General features: G+C 37.0%; 2 protein-coding genes and 1 long non-coding RNA gene across 4 annotated transcripts; all 3 read left to right on the forward strand.

Annotated features, from left to right (window-relative positions):
* The first annotated feature begins 899 nt into the window (after positions 1 to 899).
* cnr2 (cannabinoid receptor 2) lies at positions 900 to 8,747 on the forward strand. 2 transcript variants are annotated; one of them, XM_007557200.2, is made up of 4 exons: positions 900 to 918; positions 6,025 to 6,064; positions 6,196 to 6,279; positions 6,535 to 8,747. In XM_007557200.2, exons 3-4 carry the CDS (start codon positions 6,216 to 6,218, stop codon positions 7,605 to 7,607), a joined length of 1,137 nt encoding a protein of 378 aa, XP_007557262.1. In that variant the 5' UTR covers positions 900 to 918; positions 6,025 to 6,064; positions 6,196 to 6,215; the 3' UTR covers positions 7,608 to 8,747. The 2 variants fall into 2 exon arrangements, with proteins under 2 accessions (XP_007557262.1, XP_016529398.1); XM_016673912.1 differs by lacking the exon at positions 900 to 918 and having other exon boundaries at positions 5,936 to 6,103.
* A 2,078-nt stretch (positions 8,748 to 10,825) lies between these two features.
* akirin1 (akirin 1) lies at positions 10,826 to 20,686 on the forward strand. Its single transcript, XM_007557202.2, has 5 exons — positions 10,826 to 11,219; positions 17,916 to 18,062; positions 19,057 to 19,185; positions 19,963 to 20,034; positions 20,112 to 20,686. Exons 1-5 carry the CDS (start codon positions 11,015 to 11,017, stop codon positions 20,120 to 20,122), a joined length of 564 nt encoding a protein of 187 aa, XP_007557264.1. The 5' UTR covers positions 10,826 to 11,014; the 3' UTR covers positions 20,123 to 20,686.
* LOC103141520 (uncharacterized) lies at positions 11,299 to 13,450 on the forward strand. Its single transcript, XR_476590.2, has 2 exons — positions 11,299 to 11,764; positions 11,886 to 13,450. It is a non-coding gene; the product is annotated as an uncharacterized LOC103141520 (long non-coding RNA).
* Positions 20,687 to 22,235: the final 1,549 nt, after the last annotated feature.

Consider the following 22,235-nt stretch of genomic DNA (forward strand, 5'->3'; position numbering starts at 1 on the left):
CAGCATTATCACAATAAGGGTAGCGCATTAATGCCCCCTGTTGCAATTTAAGCAGTACTACATCGTTTCCTCGATGTAAATGCGCTTACTTCTCTTTGTAATGTAATGTATTACAACTTATTTGACCTTCAAGATTAAAAAATCTGTGTTGAAAAAGAAGCAAAATTTAAATCAAAACCGGTTCATACATGTTTGTTTTCATGCCTCCAGTCATTGCTTTCTTTTTTGAGAGTGTTTTACAGAGTGAATCTTATCAACAAAAAAGCAGATTACTGATCACTAACATCAATTAAATTGTTTGCTATCGTTGTTTCTGTGACAGAAGATAACAGCCTGACAAAGTAAGCTGAGCTGCTAAATGTAAAAATGAAAATGAAATTAAAAAAATAAAAAAAATGTTGCCTGAATGTATGCTAGGTGATTTGTGGGTTTCAACCACAGGTTGGTGCGAAAACACACTTCATGCACAACCGAAATGCTCTTTGTCTTAAGGTAATGCTTAATCTAGAATTGTGATTTTGTATCCTTTCCTGATTATATTTCGCAGCTTGCATCTTTCAATCTTCCTCAAGTGCCCTCCTTCTGTCAAAAGTGTATCATAATCACTACAGTATTATTTTAGTAACCTTAAAGTAAGCTTTATTAATACAGTATATTCACAGTAAATTAAGCAATTTTAGTTTAATAGCATACTCCTTTTGCAGCCTTAATATTTTACAAGACAATATTCTGCTTTCACCTCTCTCTCTCTCTCTCTTTCTTTCTGTCTTTGTCAGGCTACACCTCCTTCCTTTTACTTGTGTCACCACAGTCTCCTCCCTTATCTTCTTCACTCTCACACGCTCACTTTGCCACCCACTGTGTTTGTGAAGTCTTGTAGTCACGTTAACATTTTCAAGCAGGAAAAAAAAAAATAAGGTAAGCTTCCAACACTTTCTCTGTTTTTAAGAATCTAGGTAATTTCATAGATATCTAGTTGGAATGACTTTCTAAAGCGTCTTTATGTTTTTTGTGTTTTTTTATGAATCACAATAGCAGTTCTACTCTTTGTACCTTCTTTAATAATTAATTATCTTTATTTTTTTTCCTTTAATCAGTTTTTAAAGAGCTAGTGTTATTCTTCTCGTATTGTACTCTATGTTATTTTGGAATTATGTGTCTTTTTTTGTCTCAACAATGAAGAAAATAAAATGGACCTTTATTAGCTTTCTTCTAGAAATTATGTTTTATCTGCCGACCCAGCTTTTGCAAGAATGCGTGGCTCTTACATGAACCCCTGTTAGTCAAGACTCTTCCTGATGAAAACATAGGTGGTGTAACATTAGCAGTTTGCATGTTAAGAAATACTATCACCAATCGGTTCAAATGTATTTTCTTTATTAAAAAAAATAAAGAACTTACTGAAAACTCCTTTGACCAACTCCCTTATATATGGTTGAACGATGCAGTGCACCATCACTTGGTATCTTGACATCAAATGAACTTTGCTTATAATGTTTAGTCTGTACCCACCAGCCAATCACAGGTAATTATTTTGCTATCTTAAGATTTTTACTAAATACTTTTCAAAGCACAGACCTCATTAGAGATAAGATCCTTCAATTGTTTTGAAAAGATGAGAAGGACAGAAGATACTTAAAAATAAATATTTATTTGTATCCACATAAAAATCCTCAGTACTAGGATAATAGCTACACATCTGCTTAGAAATCCAAAAATTGCTTAATTTATTTTCATGCTATCAATGTTTCAAACTGACTAGAATGCTGCTTTCAAACTGCTTTCTATCAAGATGTAATTGTTGCCACAGAACTACATATTAGATCATATCTGGCCCCATGTGTCACAGTCACCCAGCACATATCCTGCATTAAATGACTTTCCTGAGTCAGTCTGGAAACTAGAAGTCACCAACAATTACATCAGATGTGACCCACGTTTGATAAATGAGATGGATTGGCAACCCAGTAAGTTCACATCTGGGGCAAGCATCAGAATTTCTGCTTCAAAAAGTAATTTTTAAACCCAGAAATATGGAAAGTATAGAAAAAACATTTAAAGCAACGAAAATTTAAACATATCTTAAAATTACAATATGTAATATTTTTGCCCCACGGAACAGCAGGTGATATGATGTGTGCATTCAAATAAGTTTATTAGAAACTTTCATTTCTTAAATTAATTTTACAAAACCAAAAGATGGCGAGACCAGCTAAAAGACATATTTGTTTACCATGCACAATGTTAACTTAAATGCATAAACAAGGAAGAGCATCTCTGAACTCGGTGAAAACCACTTTTCAACAGTTAAAGTGGTTCCCCCGACAAAGATTTAGAAGATCTAGGCCAACTCTAAATACTTTCTATGGATAAAAATAACTTTTTCTTGTAGCTCTTATGTAGAACACAACTTGAACATTTCAGCAATTTTTACATTGTTGCTTTTGTCCTCTTGCCTGCCTCTCTGAGCAGTTTACAGTACATCCTTTTATTCAAATTGGAGAAAGATCTGATCTTTTTTTAATGAAAATTTGCCACATAATTCCCCAAATATTGATAACTGCCTGCTCTACATGCCACCGTGTAAACAAAAGACATGAGATTTTAAATACTCTTCTCCTGACTGATCCCTTTGTATAATTAAGCCCTTTGAAACTTTAAATGCTGAATCTGGATCAGATCATCCTTTGAAAAATGTTTTGTTAAAGAGTATTCACAGTAATATAACCAGGTAATTGCAGCTTTTTACATTTTTTTTTTGTCTACTAAATAAAAATATATTTTTCTTTTGAATTACATACATGTCACATCAAATTTCTACAAAGCTTTAGTGACTGATCTTTATTTTTTTTCTTAATCACAGACAAACTAGCATTTTGAAAAGAATGGGACTTTTGAGAGTCACTTTACTTTGCCACAATGAACATATTGTCATCAAACCTGAAGCCAGAGCAAATTGAATGGCTAGACTACTGGGCATCTCCCAAAACCCAGCTCCTTTGGAATTGTCCTGGTCTTTATTGGTCAGTATCTATAAACAACTAGTTAAAGGAAGGAACAGTGGTGAACTGGTGAGATTGTCATTGGTTTGGCTTAGGAATGGTTTGGAGCAGGGGTGCCCAATATACGCCGATCGCGATCGGCCGGTCGATCGCGGAAAGGTTTTGAGTCGATCTCGGCAGGTGGCAAACTTGATCAAAAATATTCACTAAGATCCAAAACGTTTGTAGCTTCATTAAAAAAAAGAAAAAAAAGAAAAAAAAAGAATAATTATTTAAAAAAAATTCAACGAAACGTGTTAAAATTAATAATCTCAGTAATTGTTGTTTCAACAAGGTGTTGCGCAATTCAGTGCGCCTCGGTTTCATTAAAAAAAAAAGGGCGACTCAAAGACCGACTGACGAGCAGAGCAAGAGTTTAAATTAGCTACTCAACCAATTGAGAAATGAATATCAAGTCTGGAAACCTGAATGTTATGTTTTTAAAGTAATCTCTTCTCGGCTTGCGGGGGGGGAATGGCAGGCGGTTGCCATGGCAACGGGTGTGCTTAAACGTCAAAGAGATAGCGTAAAAAGGTAGGAGTGGTTTTGAGTTTATCTCTGTTCGGGTTGTTTTACCTTTGTTTACCTTCGCTGTGGCTCATTACACCGCTGTAGTTTCTGAACATTCAATAAACGACAAACTTGGACTAATTACCTCGTTCGTTTGTGAGTATACGTCACAACAAACATCAAATAGGACAAATATAAGTTTTAACAAATTCTACCACGATAATCATGTGAAATTAAATTAATCATATCCCGAATTCAGAAGATTTGCCTTTACCTTTTCTGGGCTCTTTGGTTCCTCCTATCAGTCTGTAGTTTCTCATATTGAGGTCATCAAACCAAATTTCAGATCTACCATGACTGACTGACACCTGCTGGCGACAGTTTTGCAACCAGCTTCTGACTTAGAAACCAGTAACCTCCTCCCAGTGTCAGAATCTCACTGAGGAAAAAACTGCAGTAGGTTTTCTGTCACTTTATTATTTTTTGCTATAACTGATCTATATTCGCATATAAAATGAATCAATGGAGTTTAATTTGCAATTTTTATGTCTTTGTGTCATGAGGTAGATCTCAGGCGGCATGGTGAGAGAAAAAGTAGATCTTTCTCTCAAAAAGTTTGGACACCCCTGGTATGGAGAGAATAATCTGGGTCCAAAGTCTCAAGATCTGCTACTTACATCTTGGTGTCACCACAGCGCCTTTAGGTCTGTACCTCTAGGGGTGAAGCGATCAACACACAATTAAGAAGGGTTCATAGTGTTATGGCTAATTGGTCTGTTTATAGTAGTGGAGAATTATATTTACTCAATAATTCCTCAGAATGATACAGTTGAGACTGTTTTTGAAGAGAAGGAAGCTTTGAGCAGCTGGTCATGGAATATTTTGGCAAAAACGGTCAAATCACTGAACCGTAAAATAAAATAAAAAAATCTAACGGTAACAGACTAGTTTGAAATGCAAAAATCTACAAATGCTAAAACTCCACTATGCCTACAAATGTATTTGTTGAAGACTAAGCAAAACCAAAAGATTAAATCGACGTTTTCTTGGAATTTAGTCAGAACACCAAGTAACCACAATTTCTGTGCCATGAGCAAGCAGCCTTGAAGAGAGGAGGAGCACAGCAGAGGCATACTAGGCAGATAGGACACCACAAGATCTGAATAATGTTTTGAACATGGAGATTTTAGATTGATAAAACACAGCACTCGTGAGAAGAACACGTTTCTCGTTTACCAGCTAACAGGTTAAATTATAGCCATGACCATACTCATTTTGTATTTATATGATACTAAAATAGTAAATTAAGCAAAACTAAATCATTGTCTAGGCTGGGTTAATCACTTCAGAATTCAGTTTGTCCAATAGTGACCATTTCAGGATGAAATTATCTAAATTTCAATATCCAACCATGCAACACTGCAATACGTTTTGCACAACTTCTTCTCTAAACAGCAAGCAGAAACTCACCATTCACCACAAAGTCAATTAAACATAGAGTAGAAATTATGTTGCAGATGTCAAGGAGGGCGCTATCAGGTATCAAACACAGATTATAAAGATTAGGTTTAATTTGTAGGCATGACAATCACTTTCCCCACAAGGGCCAAGAATAAATTGATGGACCTCAGAAATATATCCATCATTGTTGTTGGTTTTTGTTTCAATATGTGCCCTGAAATAAGAAAACCAATTTTGTGTGCTACTTAAATGCCCTACTTTCATGTTGATGATACAACACCATTGTGGTGTCAACTTTATGTATATCTGTTTGTGTGAGTGCTTGTATGCATGTGATGTGTCACAGCAAAGGTAAACAAAGGTATGTGCGTGTGTTCTTTAGTTTAATTAAATACCAGAAAATGGAAAGGAGTGAAAAAGGTTTTCAGTTAGTTTACACAGCGTTCTGGAAATAATTTTGTTTATAAGTAATAGATATGAAATTATACAAGAAATGCAACCTAAGCTTCAATTTTTTTTATCATAGTCATTTTAAAGGTTGATATTTATAAAATCCAAACATTTTTCACAGTTATAAAAATAAGAAAATGCAAAAAAATTGTGATTCTTTTCTGTATTCTAAAGAGCAATTAAAATTCACCCCCTTTTGACGGTAATAATAACTCTAGCATAAATAAAGACAATGATAAAAGTTATATTGTGTTCCCTGTGATGGTATTAGAGCATGGAAGAATCGGGATGAAACTTATGGAATAAAATATTTATACAGAACAAACGAGAAGAAGCTTTAGCATAAAGTGCTTTATAACTCCCTTTAATCTACAACCTGGGCAACTATCTCTGCAATATTGTCATCAGCTGACACTGTAACGATCACAGTCTGTTTGCCATCTCCTCTAAATGAGTCTTTGTCTTCACTCTCAAATGTTAATGCTTCTTTTAAGCTCCGGAATAAATATTGAACGTGAAGTAAAAAGCAAGTACATTCTCTTTTTTATTTATTTTTCCACAGGAAATTGCTAGTATCATCAACTGGATGTAAAACTCTCAAGGTAATTTTCTGTTATCAAAGATTGATGTTAAATCTTCTGGTAATACCTCTTTCCTTTTGGTATGAAAATGCTAAGACTTCCAGATTTAAATAACTTACACTTTGATATGTTTCTACCTGAATATGCTGCAGATCGGAAGGTTAGATCTGAAATGGGGGAAATGAAGGAAAGAACTTGTTCACATTCTTCGAATCCCAACGCCTCATCACAAATAGGTATGGTCCTTTGAGTTCATTTAAAGTATTAAATAATAAATTAGTCCCATATTTTTATCATAGCTCAAGCAAAAAATAACAACAGAGGAAAGAGAAAAGCAAGAAATGATCAATCAAGTGACACAATGTTGGCGCTAAAATGCATCAGAAACGTTTCTCTGAGATTTATGTCCATGTTAATATGACAGCCTTACACAGTTGAAAGAGGCTGTGCATCCCTAATGTAAATCTTTCTCCTTAATGTTTTTCTTCCAGCCAATGACTTTTGTGACCGTCTGCAAATCTACATGGTTCTGACAGACCTGGAGAAGAAAGCCATTGGCACCATTTGTTTCCTGGGTGGTCCGATAACACTGATGGAGAACGTCCTTATCCTCGGAGTTATTGCCACCTCTGCAATGCTGAGACGGAAGCCCTCTTATCTGTTCATTGGCAGCCTCGCCCTGGCAGATGTCTTCGCTAGCTGCTTCTTCACCACAAGTTTCCTGGACTTTCATCTCTTCCGCCGCTGTGATGGTCCAACTGGATATCTCTTCAAGTTAGGAGGGGTTACCATGGCCTTCAGTTCTTCAGTTGGGAGCTTGCTGCTAACTGCGCTGGACCGATACCTCTGCATCCACCAGGCATCCAGCTACAGGGTTCTGCTAACCCGCCGAAGGGCCATGCTGAGTCTCCTGATTCTCTGGAGCATCACCATCTTCATCTCCTCCTTGCCGCTCATGGGCTGGAGGTGCCCCACAGTGCTCAACCCTCCGTGCTCATGCTTGTTCCCCTTCATCAGTCAAGCCTACTTGGCATGCTGGACTACCTTTATCCTAATACTTCTCACATTAATTTTGGTGGCCTACGCCCTGATCCTGTGGAAGGCCCACCGTCATGAATCTTCCATGACCAGCCTCCAGGGGGCATCAGGTGCCCGCCAGGCCCGCATGAGAATGGATATTCGGCTTGCTCGTACTTTTGGTTTGATTCTCCTCATACTGGTGGGGAGTTGGCTCCCTGTACTCACCTTCATGCTGGTTGATGTCTCTATATACTTGACTCGTAACCAGCAGAGAGCTTTTGCCTTTTGCAGCACCCTTTGCCTACTGAATTCTGCAGTCAACCCACTGCTTTATGCCCTGCGGTGCAGAGAGCTAAGAATTGCTCTGCTGCAGTGTCTACCAAGGTCATGTGGTTTCGGGAGGTGTAAGAACTCTACAAATGACTTAAATCCCACAGGGCAATCTGCAGAAGACAACTGTGCTACAGTGTCTGATGACACTCTGGCAGCGAGAACCCCTCAACTCAACTCAGTCTGTGAAATAGTGAACAGTAAGTCGAGTTAAGTAAATATAGTGGAACATTGTAATAAATTAGCAACTCAGATGGACGAAGACTTGAAGGGTGCTGGTGAAAGACTGTAAAACCATCAACAAAATGTACTGATTAACAAACTTTGATTAAAAAAAAAAGAAAAATACAAAATACAACCTTACATTTTTATTGTACTTTTTTTCTTATAAAAGACAAAATGACTGATAGTGACATTTTATTATTCATTGTTTTATTTTCATTGGAACAATAACCTAGATGCAATGCATAATTAATAACGTCATAAGCAAACATTTAAAGCTGGCACTGAGAAGAAAACCAATATAATATGACCAAAACAGAACACAAATGCAAAAGCTCAAACACCTGTATTCATCAGAAGAGGGAAACTGGACGACGATGTATACTGTAATGCTAAACACAGAGCAATGATGGAAGAAAATATGTGTGTTGTTATAGACTGCTGTAGAGGTTTCTGTTTCCAACAAGATGGAGACCAGTAACACCCAAACCCATGAAATGGTTTAAATCAGAGGTGCTAAAATCCAGTCCTCGAGAGCCACCATTCTGCAGCATTGCTATTTCAACCCACCTGAATAAAATGAACTGCTCATTTCCAGGCCTTTGGCGAGATGATGTCAGGTGGAGCTAGTAAAATAACTCCAGTATTTTTACTAATGCTTGGCAAGATTGTTGAAGCCAATATTGTTGGGATACTGCAAACGTATAAAAGAATTTCATCTGGTCAGATGAAACAAAAAAAAAATTTACTTCATGCAAAACATGCATGAAAGAAAACTAACATTTAGAAACGCAGTGAAACATGGCAGTAGCAGTATCATGCTGTGGGGTCGTATTTTTTCAGTAGGGACAGGAAAGCTGCTTAGAGCTAAATGGACTGATTCAATACACAGATAGAACTAAGTACAAGGAAATCCTAAAAAAAATGGTGAGAGGCAAGAGAACACTCGATTAAATCAGTTCAGTTAGAAAATAAACAGAAGGATTCAAAGGTTAAGGGATTTGTGGTGCTGACGAAAAAGTATTTTAAAACACTGCTGTAATCATCATGATAAGTGTATTATCAATCAAGAATGACAATTCCAATTGAAGTCTTGCATTTTTGTCTTTTCTAATAAAAGACTGTGAACTTATTAAATTTTGTGTAACTTGTATTTAAGCAATTTGTAATACCAGTAATGTTATAATATTACATTAATATTACATGGACTTTTATTCTATTTCAAGATAGACATAATTAGCGTTTTCTTTTATTAAATAAGTTTCTTATTTATTGTATGATTTGTCTTTACATGGTCCCATGGAACTAAAACAATTCCAGTAAAAATGTTGTAAATACTTCAGTAAAAGTAAAGAAAAAAACTTGTGTGTTAGTATGCACTTAACCATTGGTTTGACTAATTTAAGCTAAATGCTGTTTCACCTCTTGATCTTCTGTATAGTAACTTTACAGTTATAAGTAGTGGGGCACACACACATTTCTAGGTTTTTTCTAGTTATGTTTTGAAAAAGTTACAAATGTAAATATTTTTCAGTTTTTGTATTCTTAATGACAGTTACAAAAATTACAAATCGCATGAATCATTTGGGGGATTTTTGTGTTGATTTAGGAGTGTCTTTTGCATTTTTTTGGGCCTAATATGTTTTAGACTTTAGAGATTTCATGTCTTATTTTGGATCTTTCAGATCCTGCTCATTCCACCTGTGAAATGTCTTTTTTTTTTTGTTTGTTTTTTTTTTTGCTGTTGTTTAAGTTGGAGTAAACAATAGCAAACTTATTTGCCTTGGAAAGCCCAATTTAGTAGACCAACAAATGCTACAAAGAATGCTTAGCCCCTAAACAAACACAATTAAAAACGTACATGTCCTCAAGAGGTCTAAACATAAGTGGCATTACAAAAAAAAAGTGTTTTCTTGCATTTTGCATGCTCCAAAAACATCATGTCCCAGTTTCTGTAAGTGTTGCAGATCTTTGGAATTGACAACACACATCATCAAGACCCTGCACCCATCATGATAATAGTGAACTGGTGAAAAATGGGCTGAACCCCCCCCCCCCCCCCACAATCAAGAATCATTTATTGTCTTAATGTGTACAAAAAATAAAGGAACATGAGCACATGCACCTCACAGGAACCTGTCTGCAGATTTCTTAATGGTATCAAGTTAACAGCCTGATAAAGAAGAATTACTGTCAAAAATGGGACCCATGTGTGACCTATGAAACCCACTCAACATCTACAGAGCACCCAGCTGATTTTGTAAATGTATGTAGACCTGCACATTGACTTGCTTTCACTAATATAGTATGACAAAACTGTACTTATTTATCAAAGCCTTCTTCTTCTTTTCCTTTCGCCTTTTTCCCTTCAGGGATCGCCACAGCGAGTTATGCGTCATGTAACCCTTTCTTCCGCATCTTCTTCTCTCACACCAACTACCTTCATGTCCTCTTTCACTTCATCCATAAATCTTCTCTTTGGTCTTCTTCTAGGTCTCTTTCCTGGCAGGTCTATCCTCAGCATCCTTCTACCGATGTATTCAGTGCCTCTCCTCTGTACCATCTCAATCTGGCTTATTTATCAAAGCCTACTTAATATTTATTTTTAAATTGGAATGTTGGAAACATTATAATGTTATAATGTTCTGTAAACATTGTAATGTTTGCAGAGTGGTTAAAATTGTAATTATTCTCATTTGTTTAATATGTATGTATTTTGTCATCATTCTTCTACTAACTCCATATTAAATAATCTAAGAACGACTCTTACAATACATTTAACGTTTCCATTCCAATTCCCACAAAACTCAATTGTGGGAATTGTACTATGGTATAATCCGTTATATTTGCCCACAACTCCCAATTTTGTACCTCAAGGATCCTTTAATTGCAAGTTAATACATAGATATTTGCTACTGTTTTATTATTTTTTTCTTCTACTTCATCACCTCCACCAGACGTCTCATGAACCCTGGATGTAAGTTCAACTGGAAGGAATCACCAACACCGGGGTATTCATGACCGGAAGTTGAAAAATAAAAAAAACAAATAAAGGGCACAACAGTACGATTTTATTAAAGGGGATGTTTGCAGATAATGTTAAAAGCATGTTTACAAATTTAATTATGAGTAAGAATTGTTAATAACATTAAATATAATGTCAAAAATAACACCATGACCCCTCTTTTCGTACAGTGGTATGATCCGCCATTGTGACGGTTTAAAAATTCAGAAGGCAGTGTCGGCTGTTACTACTCAGAGCAGAAAATCCGTTGTTGTGAAGAGAAAGAAAGCCGAACCAGAAATTCGAGGAAACGTTTAAAAGCCAGCGTCAAACCCCTTCTCGGCGGGTGTTTTTTTTTCTATCTACTGCTACTCTCCTGGTTTGTTTTAGCAAACATGGCTTGCGGTGCGACGTTAAAGCGGTCGATGGAGTTTGAGGCCCTCCTCAGTCCCCAGTCTCCCAAGCGGAGAAGGTGCAACCCTCTACCGGGGACTCCGAGCACTCCGTCCCCGCAAAGATGCAACCTCCGTACCCCGGTAGATAGTCCGGGCCACTCGATGTCTCCTCAGCCCATCGGAGGCGAACACAGGCTAACTCCAGGTATAGATTTTAAAATAATTTTACGTATTTTGTGTGTTTCAGGGTGAGTGTCGTGGGGGGAGGGGGTTTGGGTGGAGTGGAAGAATCAGAATGGGGGTTGGAGGCTAAACGTTAGCCGGACTCGGCTAAGGTGATGAAGGGGAATGTCGTTGCTAAGTCAAGCTCGCATATGGTTGTTTTGATGGTTAAATACACCAAATTAAGAACAAAAGTAAAAATGAGTTCATAGTTATTGGTTAGTGGCGTCTTGCCAGCTTCTAATACCCGCCTGTGTTAGCTTGTCCTGGCTAATGTTCAGGTAAATAATGGCTATTGCTGCGTTCAAAACCCTTCTCTTGTCATGTGAGCGTTGAATAGACACGACTCTTATTATGTTTGCTCAACCCTTGTCTATGAGAATAGCCAATTGAATTAAATGTTAAACTTTCTTTACAATCTGACAGACTTTATTTAAAGGGGCCTGCCTATGCTTCAACACCCAAACATCTAATCTGTTGAGGCACGAAACGGGCAAATGGCATCACATGAGCAGCCATGTCAATACTGTAGGTATGTTAGGAAGTTCTCGTAGGCGTTTTTACTTATTTATTTAAAGATATATATTTTCAGCAATTATCCATTTCAAAAAAGTAACTGCCAGACATGAATCCTTTGTCTTCTTTACAGATGCTGTTAAATAAATCAGCACCAGAAACCTTTAATGAACTGAAAGCAAAACGACGTTTTACCCTTATCCACAACCAGCCCCTTAAGGAGGTGGAAATATCAAGTTGTATTGAACTTGCCTGAATATGTTATTGAATAAAGTTATTTTCTTGTTGTTCATATAAACTTAACATTTGTTAAATAATTTTAACTTCCAAAAAATTTGACCAATTAAAAATAACTTTTAAATTGTATTCTGAATTGTAAAACCTTTTTAAAAGTTTTGTCCCAAAACCCCACATTATTGCAATACAAAAAAATGTTTTGCCATGAAAACCTCCTCAGATGACCTTTGATAAATGTTCTGTGCATTTTTGTTTTTTTGTGTGTGTGTTTTTGAATGGTTTGTTTTATCTTATCTGTTTAATATCAACAGTATTTTTTTTAAATACTTTTGGTATCCAGTGTGCCCAGTAAATGAGAATTTCATAGTCTTGGGGAAACATATTTACTTACTGGGCATATGATTAAAAAAAGCGCTTTGAATCTAATTTTTTTTCTTTTTTCTTTTTGCTTTAGTGTTTTTTCTTTTTGCTTTAGTGTTTATGGTACGTTATTGTGTTACTTCCCTATGATAAATGCTTATCCCTATTGCTTATTTGTCAAATCTATTGATTGTTGGTATGCATACTTGGAGAAATTCTCAAAACTGCAATAAAAATCTGTTTTAAGGAGACTGCGCAAATCACAAGTCAACTGATCTGAACACAAATGGCACATTACCAGATGGTAACACATCAACTTTAACATCTAATAATCTTATCTGATAGAACACAAAAAAGATAAATGGCATTACAGCACATCATTGCAGCTTGCTAATTAGGTGCTGCCTGACTAATGTTCCTTGGCTCCACTACCACAATTGTCTTGTATTTAAGTGGGGGGTTACTATTATGGACCACAGCCGTTTTTCTTTCCACAGAGCTGGAATGCATTGTTCATTATTGCCTGTTTTCTCCCACTGGCAACTACATTGTGTTAGTGTTGGATGGGTTCATGGTGCACAAGTGGACACCAGATAGTTAGCTGGAGATCTCCACTGTAATCCAGTGCATTTTTGACAGCAGCCAGGCCTCATGCTTGTGCTTTTTGAATTCCAATAAGGTATTGCTGGGTGTCCTTGGAATTCTTCTCTTGCAATTGAATAGCAATGAGATGCTTCTTTGTCTTGTGTAATTGAAAGTTGATGCTCTTTTCATGACATAAAATAAAGGGCAAGTCTCTGTTTGATATATTTCCAAATTCTTCATTTGACATTTGCTGGGTTCAATTTTGGTTTTTAGCAGTGAGGGGATGTGGAGCGGTTTGTCCTTTTGCCAATGTTGTCCTTATGGATCATTATCTTGTCGCTGCAAAACTAAGACAATTATTTATTTTATTGCAGGTTTTTTTTAATATGCAGGTAAATTATCATGTGTATTTTAACTAATTCCTGAACATTTTTACATTTCATTTGCATTTATTTAAGTTCTGATATCTGTGTTTGGGACATAAATCATTTTAGTAATAAAATGCCTCGAAGTTTCCACATGCTTGTAGATTTTAAAATCTTAAGCTATGTTTTGTTTCTTTAGACTATGATTTAAATATCTCTTGTTGTCAGAATGGGTACCAAAGGTCCCACTGGGGTGTGTGCATGATCAGTACCAAGTGTACTGTGACAGACTTGACCATTTTCCAACAAAAAGGTTAATGTGAAACAACCAAGATTATGAAGTGGTGAAATGATCAGAACCAGTTGTTTTGAGTGATGGTAAAGAAATCAGTTGGGCTTCCCACAATTAATCTTGTACTCTTTTTAGCTCTGTTTTGTCAGTGTTTTTGATATAACATTACATGTTGAAGACATTGATTCACCTGCAAGCCATGTGAAATGTTCAGCATCCCTAAGCAGAAACCTGAAGAGAAAGGACTGTTTAGTTTATAGAAAGTTAAACTCTTTGGTTTCAGATGATGTAATCCAGGACACTTCTACGTATTCTAACGCTGCTCATATTTCCTTCTACCATTTGCTGCTCCAACGGTTTATACTTTTGTTTAAAAAAAATAAAAAAATCCAGATCACTTATACTTTTAGTCCAATTTTGCACATATAGATCTATATCGCCTTGGAATCTGTTTCAAATTCAAATGATGTCTCCAGACAACTGGTTTGTGCTTCAGTTAAGTGCCTTGCAGAATGCGAGTGCTGCTGTAAAACTATCTTTCTGATGTGATTTGCTAAGTGAGAGTTTTGCATTTGGTAAAGGTCAGCTGTCCTCCCCCCACCCTGCTCTGCGCACTGAAGCTTTCCAGTTATGTTTACTTGTTGAGAGGACACTTTACCTGGAGGCCTAATGCAGGATCTTGAAACTTGCAATTGGAGTAGATTTATCTATATGTTGACACATTCACTTAAATATATATATTGTATCAAATATTTAACAAGCTACTAGTGGTAACTGTTGGATGTGTAATCAGAGTTGGACACCAGCAGGAGATAAACTTCTGGGAAAATGATTCCTGTTCTTTGAAGAACAAGTTGGAGCGTTAGCCATTTGTGCTGTTTTGAAACTGATGGCATTATTCCTCCTGACTGATCTGGTGTAATTACAGCTGACTTGGAACATATCGCAACTTACTTTAAGTAGAGCTGGACAATAAATCGTAATATATTGCAATACACACTTGGTCAGTATCAAAAGATATTACATCTGATAGAATATTCACTGAACTCTGATCCAGAACCGTGCATCATTCTGGGGCATGTGGGCAGAGGACAGGATTTAGCTCAACCGGTTGGCATCAACTTACTCACTCTTTGGTTGTCTAGCAACAACCTGTGGAGCAACTTGTGCAGTAGAAGTTTAGAAGTCTCAGGTTTCGACAGTCGTTGATATTGACTGATATGAGACGCTTATATCATGGTAAGTTTGTCAGCGACATTATCCAGCCCTGCTTTAAGGTATTTGGAACATCTGAAACCTCCTATCGACACTCGCAAGTAAAGTGAGCCAGCTTTGTTTTCTCTGGCTAACTGTCCATCCATTAAAGCTCTGCTCTGGTCAGCTAAGCTCTTTAGCTGAGGCTTTTTCTGCTGTGTGTCTCTGACTCCCAGAAGCCTCTGATGGCTTCACCTGGTTGTGTCGCTGCCGTTTTTGCCAAGCGGTGCCTGCTGCCGAGCAGCGAAGTTGGCAGGATTGGATGCAACATGATGCACAGTTGAAGAGGCGTTTTATTTCCCTCACAGATGAACCCAGCAGTTGTCGGTATAAAGTGTCTGCCATTTTTCATTACATTGTGTACAAAATTTCCTTCTACTTTTAATGAATGCAGCAGGACTGCTGGGATAAACTGGACCTGTTCAATGGCTATGCTCTTACAACTTGACAGTATATGAATGGATACTGTAGTGTTTGTCTTAATAATTGGGTTTATTTCTCTCTACATTTAGCATTTGATTTCTGTAGGTTGTCTGTTCTTAATAACAGCTCAGTTTGTTCTTTTTGTTTTTTAACACAGGGCTTTCATAAATAAAATTTGTATTGCACAGTGCACATGATAATAGAAGCTGGTATTTCATAATTTATTTCCTGTAATGTTTTTGTCCCCTTCTTGTATAGAAATTTAAATTATTTTCGGTCAATCGTTTTGAACTGCATTCCTTCTAAAATATTGCTGCTAACTAAATTTAAGAAGTGAATTCTACCTATAATCAGTGAAATCACAGTCCTGCGTGTTGCTACAAATTGCAGTTATGTTCCAGAATCCTCCAGGCTATTCTTTATGCTTATTGGTCAAATCGGCCGTAATATATCAACTTATTGGTTTTGTTTTTAGCACCAGGCTTCATTGTGATTGTTTTTAGCGTCAAACAACTGGAGTTTACTGAACATGGTTTCCATACCTCAATATGTCAGAAATGCCTCGACTGCAATTGGCTGTGCTGATTTTAAGACTGATTCTGGACATGGCAGGAGTATCTCTAAAGAAGGTTTGTGTGCACTTAATGCAGAGTCATACCGAGAGATTTTAGTTGAAATCAAAGCTTGTAATTATTTTAGTGTCTGTTTTCAAGCTGTCCCAGATGCAGTGTGTAAGGTTGAGTGCATTTAAAGCTCGTCATAAAATCCCATCAAGTTATTTTTTTTTATTTATTTATTTTTTCATATAATAGGATGGTTGTGACTAAATGTAAACGCTTGCTAAAACAAAACCCTGCAGCAGGGTGTGGTTTTTTTTAATGCTTTTATAGGAAATGCGCAGCTTTTTTGGGTGTGCTCTATTCGTACACGTCCTAATGACTTAGAAAACCGAGCAGACTTGTTATAGACAATATTCATGCTGCGAACAATTGTGTGGAGTACAGCATTTGTTGGCTAATGTATTCAAAGTGTTTTCAGCTTGCATTTTTAATGCTGATCTGATACTTAGCCTGTTGGACAGAGTCTCACAGCAGCAGATGTTCACACTGGACACATTATGATGTTGCCCAAAATGCTAAAGGTCATAGAGTGATAGAAGCACAGATGAGAAAGCAGAAACTGGGCATATATATTGCAGCTGACCTCGTCATTGCAATATTTATAAACTGTTTCGCCATCACTAAATCATGCGGAACTATTTGTAGTGCACCACAGATGAAACGTGTCTTTTGGCTGACATTGCCTTACTGATGCCTGATACCTCAACTGGACAATATAAGGCAAACAGCCATTGCTTTGTGGTTCTCAGATTGGTCGGAGTGTGTGTTGACGTAATGCTGTGAGATCCATTTAAAAACCCGATAATCATTCCTGACAAATCCAAGTTACAGGTTTCATTGGAGAAAAACTTTGAGCTCCTTTTCAGCTTATAAGCAGGTTGCAGTGATGACATGAAGACTGTCTCTCTCTCTCTCTCTCTCTCTCTCTCTCCACCCAAGATAAATGAGGCACGGTCCCCCAGATAGAAGTGCACCACGTACACAAAGTTCACTAAGAAAGATAAAGTTCCTCTCCTATATTTGGGTTATCGACTGAGTTTGAGGCCATGTTTTTTTGTTTTTTTTTAAGTTGTTTTTCCAGCAGTTTTGAGCAGAAACTGTCGCTGCATGTTTTTTTACGCAGCGACGTAAAAAACACGTCGCTGCGTCAGTTTAAACGCTGATTCAGCGTTTAAACTTTGAATCAGGTTAATGGCTTTTGTCACAGATGGATAATGTGGCATTCTTTTTTTTTTTCTTTTTTTTTCACTTTTTGAATTTTTGTAGTCACTTTTTAAATAAAGTTACACATTAGGGTTTTCAAATTGATATGATCCACTTCACAGCTTTGAAACAATTGTATGTAAATATTTCAAAGAAGACGAACGGTTTTACATTTCTACCCAACTAAAAAGGAAATTGTTAGGCAGCTTAGCCTTCGTGAAATGACATCTTAAAAAAAACCTTTAACATCTTTAAGAAAACAGAAGTGAAAATGACAGTCACAAGATCATAGTGTTTTATGCCAGCTGTTTGTGTTGGTTACAGCTGTTCTGTCAAGCTGTCAGTATTTAATCTAGAACACCGTTTCCTGTCAGTGAATGTTTTGTTTCTTTTGAGAGAACGCAGGAAGTGGTTACTGTTGTAGTTTGTCTGAAGTAGGTCGACTGATTGAGCTTTCCTGTAATAGTTTTGTTTACACTGGAAGACCTCCAGCATTGTATAAACATGCTTTTTGTTGAGCTAAAAGAACTGGCACCAAAGACCAGGCTAATGATTTAATTCCTGGAAGCTTTCTGGCAGATTAAAACCTCAAAGATGATTTTTATTAAAATTATTATTATTATTATTTTAATATCATTTAATCAAAATTAGGCCCCTTAAATCCCATTTCTCACCTCTGACTGTTTAGGATGTTTCTAGTTGATGCTCAAAAAAATTTTCTTTCCAAGGAGGCATTTTCTTTGCTGTCAAAGTTCATATTGCTTTAGGTGTCATAGTTATTCTTTTTTTTTTTTTTTGACTTTGTTCCTGTCGACTTTCTCCAGAGCAAATCTTCCAGAACCTTCGCCAGGAGTACAGCCGGATCCAGAGGCGACGGCAGCTGGAGGGGGCCTTCAACCAGACCGAGGCCTGCAGCTCCAGTGACGCTCCCAGCCCCAGTACCTCCCTCACCGCTCCCAGCTCCCCACCTGGTAGGACACGTACCTAAAACGCTTTTAAATTATAAGTTGTATAATGCCTAAAGTGCAACTTTTTTTTTTTAGTAGTGAAGGAATTGTATTAGTAAAAAAAAAATGGTGGAGGAGGAGAGGAGTATAACTGTAACTCTATGTGGTGATGAAGAACTTAATGGTAGTATTGTTGCAAACATGATGTAGCAGCTCCTAATTGAAACGTTTCATGGAACAACATGTGGACAAGAGAACGCTCATTATGAATAACTTGGTCAGTAGGAAAAGTGGATAAAACAAGTGTGTACTAAATGAATGTGACAAAATACTTGCAGGCCTGTCTCGGATATGAAGAAGAATAAAATCTGCTTGTGAAATAAAGCAATGATAATACAGACACTGAGTCTTCAAGAATGTTTCTGCTTATAACCAAGATCTTTATAAAAGGTGATGAGGTGTTCATGCTGATTGGATATTTTGCTCCTAAACAGCCTTTGGGATTTTAAAAACGTATCTTCTAAATTTTGAGGCATTTGCAAGCTTGACCTTGGAGGTGGCGGTTATGTTGAGTTACAGGCTCAGAGAAAATGTACCACCAGGGACAAAATGTTGTAAATACTTTATTTTAGCAGCGTGGGAGGAAGGAATGTCTTTTTGTTCCAAATTCCCTGAAAATCAAACAGTTAAGAACATAAAGGTCAGTTATTGTGCGTGTGATGTAATGTAATCCTCTGGTGTCCAGGCCCCTGTGCAGAGCGGACTTATATTTCACCATGACAGAGCTGTATTTACCCCAGCCTCATTCTGGCTCTGAGCTGACGGTGATTTACTCACATTTCATTCTACCTGGCTCACAGCAGACCTCAAAGACCATAAAGTGATAAATCAAAAATGCTAACGCTGGCTCCAGTTTCAGAGTGACCGAGACGCCCAAGGTGCTGAGACAGTGCCAGCACCAGGGCTGCATGTTTTGTGTTGAACAGAAAGAACAGCTATAAACTCTTTTTTTTCTCAGGTGCCTCAAGAAAGGACCAGCCCTCGTTCACACTGAGGCAGGTCAGCTACCTGTGTGAGCGCCTGCTCAAAGACCACGAGGAGAAGATCAGGGAGGAGTACGAACAGATCCTTAACACAAAACTCGCAGGTGAAGATAAATGTCAGCGCTTTCTGAAGTTAGTTTTAGTTTCATTCCAAAGTATGGAGGGGGAAAAAAACAATCTGAAAAGTGTGGTTTGCATTTGTTAGTAAATCCATCTGTAATTTAATTTTCTAAATTCAGCATGACAGTTTCAAAGGTTCAGATCACACCTTAAGCGTCAAGCATCTCATGAAGCACTGTTCAGTCAATCATCTGAAAATGGGGAAGATTTTTGGCCCAGCCGCAAACTTGGAGGACCAAGCTGAGACATTTACAGCTCAGATGGGAGGATATGCAGTAACATCCAGCCTGAGCCACAATGAAATAGTTTCAGTCTTTTTTTATGAAGATTGATGGATTTTTCCACACCATTTTCTTATTTCCATCTGTGGAAAATCAACACATACAATTATCTTGTTTTACTTGAGGTTGATGTATAAAATACCTTGAGATTTGTGGCAGTAACGTAGTAAAATTAAAAAAACTTTAGTTGATATGAATACTTTTACTGGACTCTATTATCATTTCTTGCAGCTGTTGTTTAAATCTCATTGATGTCCATGAAAGGACTTTATAAATGCTGTTTTTTTGTCTGGTATATTCTGAATAAACGGGTCACCCAAACTGCATAATGGTGGAAAACAGCAGTTAGAGGTTTGGGTTGTTTTTTTTTTTTGTTTTTTTTAAGAGAGATTAAGGGAAAGATTTAAACAATCTGCTGGTTACAAAATACTTGCAAATGAGCTTTACATCTCTTAAAACATCCATCATCTGTAATTTCAGAACAATATGAATCTTTTGTGAAATTCACGCAAGACCAGATCATGCGAAGATATGGAGCCCGGCCTGCAAGTTGTAAGTACCAGTTTCTGTGTGGCGTGGTTCTTCCTGAAGCTGGTGAACTCATGTGATCTTATTTTTATCTGTTTCAGATGTCTCCTGAGCTCACATCAATGTGATCCTGGCTTCCTCTCACATGACGGCTGCTCTTCTTCTGCCTCCTTCTTGTTGATTTTAAATTTTATTTCCCTAACCTTTCCCTGCTCTTTCCCTTTCCACGCTCAGTTTGGGTGCAATGGTTTATCCAGTTTTTAATCCAAAAATTAGTTTCTTACTTTAAAACTATTGCTGCTGGCCAAATAATTAGAACTCTGTATGAAGCCTGCTTTTTTTTTTTTTTTTTTTTTTTTTTTTTTTTCTCTTCTCTCTCTCCCTTTCCTTTTTTTTCTCTGCTTTTTGCTATTAACATCCTTTACCAGACATCCTGGGGGAAAAAAAAGCAGATGTTAATAAAAAAATTTTAGCTGGCGCTGTAGAAAAGCTTATTGGCTTGTGTGATTATGCTGTATAACCTCCCAGCAGCTATATTTAATGGCTCCTGCTTCTCACCATGTTCCACTTTTCTCCCCTGCTCTACCCGCCTCACCTCCTTCCTCACAACTCTTCCTGAGAATGTGGATTTTTCTCCCTTTTAAAGAAAAACAATAAAAGTTCTGTGATTAAAAAATTGTTGTACTGGATTGTTCATTTTGGTAAATTGTACAGTTTTTCTTTTTCAAGCTCTTATAACATTACCTAATTTTGTTTGCTCCAAAATACTCAGTTGCAGATGAATGCAGGGCTAAAACAATAGTTTTATGATCCAAGAGTTTGAAGGCATATGGTTTGTTTCAGTAAAGAAGCAAAATGGACAAATTAAAACATTGAAAAGCCACCAGAGTCCCATTTCAGCTGTTTTACCAGAGGTAAAACTCTTGGCTGGTCGGAGAAAATGCCTTGAAATCATGGCAGCTACTTGTAGAAATTAATTTCATGCTAGTGTGGCTCAGCAACAACCATTAGATGGACTCTAAAATGTATCTGATAGAAATCTCTCCAAAGAAAAAAGAGCTTTATGAATTAGGATTTTTACAAGTTTGCTTTTTTTTTTCTATTACTACAAATTGCAGAGATGGAACACATTTTTTTAATAAATATTCCTAGGTTCCAAATGTGGTAATTGTGTGGATTTTATGGGGTTCAAAGCAGCAGTGACCACTGACTCAACCATGTGACCAAAGGTTTCTTGCAAATCAGCCAGGAAAGTAAACAAGTCTCTGGTGACTGATGCTGATGACATTCTAGTTTTGAAGAATACCGGGAACTCTGCCTTCTGTTTTGTCAAAAATAAACATTTCCTTTTGCATTATTTTAGGACTGTAATTATTTACATTGGTTCTGTTGAAAATATTATTTAATGTCCTGTTGGCGTTCAGAAATCTAAGCTCCAACTTGCCTTTTTCAAAGAGCCAACAGATCCACAAAATTAACTCTTCATGCCCCTCGACTTGTTCGTTACAAAAAACAAATGGCACATATTATCCGATACTAACACAAACACAGATAATTTGGAAATGCAAGTTTTCATTCCTTTTTTTTTTTCTTTACTAGAAACCTAAAAAGTGAAGAATGCATTGGTGTCCTGCTGTTCTTGGTCAATATTCTGAACCATGTTTTGCTGCTGCATCATTGCTCCAGCTTTATGTTTAAAGTTGTTGCCTTACTGTAAAGTGAACCTCAAGTATTTTAGTCTATAGTATGTTCCCCCTGTAGCTCCATGCATCTTCCCATTAACTATGATCAGTTTCCCACATCAGGATGCTGCAAGGACTGTGGATTGGAGTGTGAATGGCACATTCAGGTTATTAGTTTTGCTCGGCACAAAACTTCAGCTTCTTCTCTAATGCTGTCTGTGCAAAACCTTACAGTTTAGGTGGATGCTCATGTATATTTTTGATTATTGTAGAGTGCCCAATGAGAATTGGAATATTGTTTTATAACTTAGCTCTTTCTTGATATTTTCCACAGAATTTTCCTTGTCTTGTACATTCTTTGGTCTTCATAATGTGGTTTGTTTACTTTTTTTTCCCCCTGACAAACCTCTGGGATCTTCATGGAACAGCTGCATTTATACTGGAACCAGAGGAATTGGAGTAAACCTTTATATGCTATGATTGAAATCACAATAAAATACAGTCAGAATTTTGGCTTTTGCAAGACACAAACTATATTTGGTG

The sequence above is a fragment of the Poecilia formosa genome, unplaced genomic scaffold (genome assembly GCF_000485575.1).
Source record: "Poecilia formosa unplaced genomic scaffold, Poecilia_formosa-5.1.2 Scaffold85, whole genome shotgun sequence".
In the NCBI taxonomy this organism is placed as follows: domain Eukaryota; kingdom Metazoa; phylum Chordata; class Actinopteri; order Cyprinodontiformes; family Poeciliidae; genus Poecilia; species Poecilia formosa.

What these genes read in the sequence shown, in the direction of transcription:
- cnr2 (XM_007557200.2), top strand. Translation starts at nt 6,216, where the DNA reads ATGGGGGAAATGAAGGAAAGAACTTGTTCACATTCTTCGAATCCCAAC. An exon ending in CAACGCCTCATCACAAATAG is followed by an intron (nt 6,280 to 6,534) that starts GTATGGTCCTTT and finishes TTTTTCTTCCAG; the next exon opens with CCAATGACTTTTGTGACCGT.
- akirin1 (XM_007557202.2), top strand. Translation starts at nt 11,015, where the DNA reads ATGGCTTGCGGTGCGACGTTAAAGCGGTCGATGGAGTTTGAGGCCCTC. An exon ending in CGAACACAGGCTAACTCCAG is followed by an intron (nt 11,220 to 17,915) that starts GTATAGATTTTA and finishes GACTTTCTCCAG; the next exon opens with AGCAAATCTTCCAGAACCTT. An exon ending in CCTTAACACAAAACTCGCAG is followed by an intron (nt 19,186 to 19,962) that starts GTGAAGATAAAT and finishes CTGTAATTTCAG; the next exon opens with AACAATATGAATCTTTTGTG.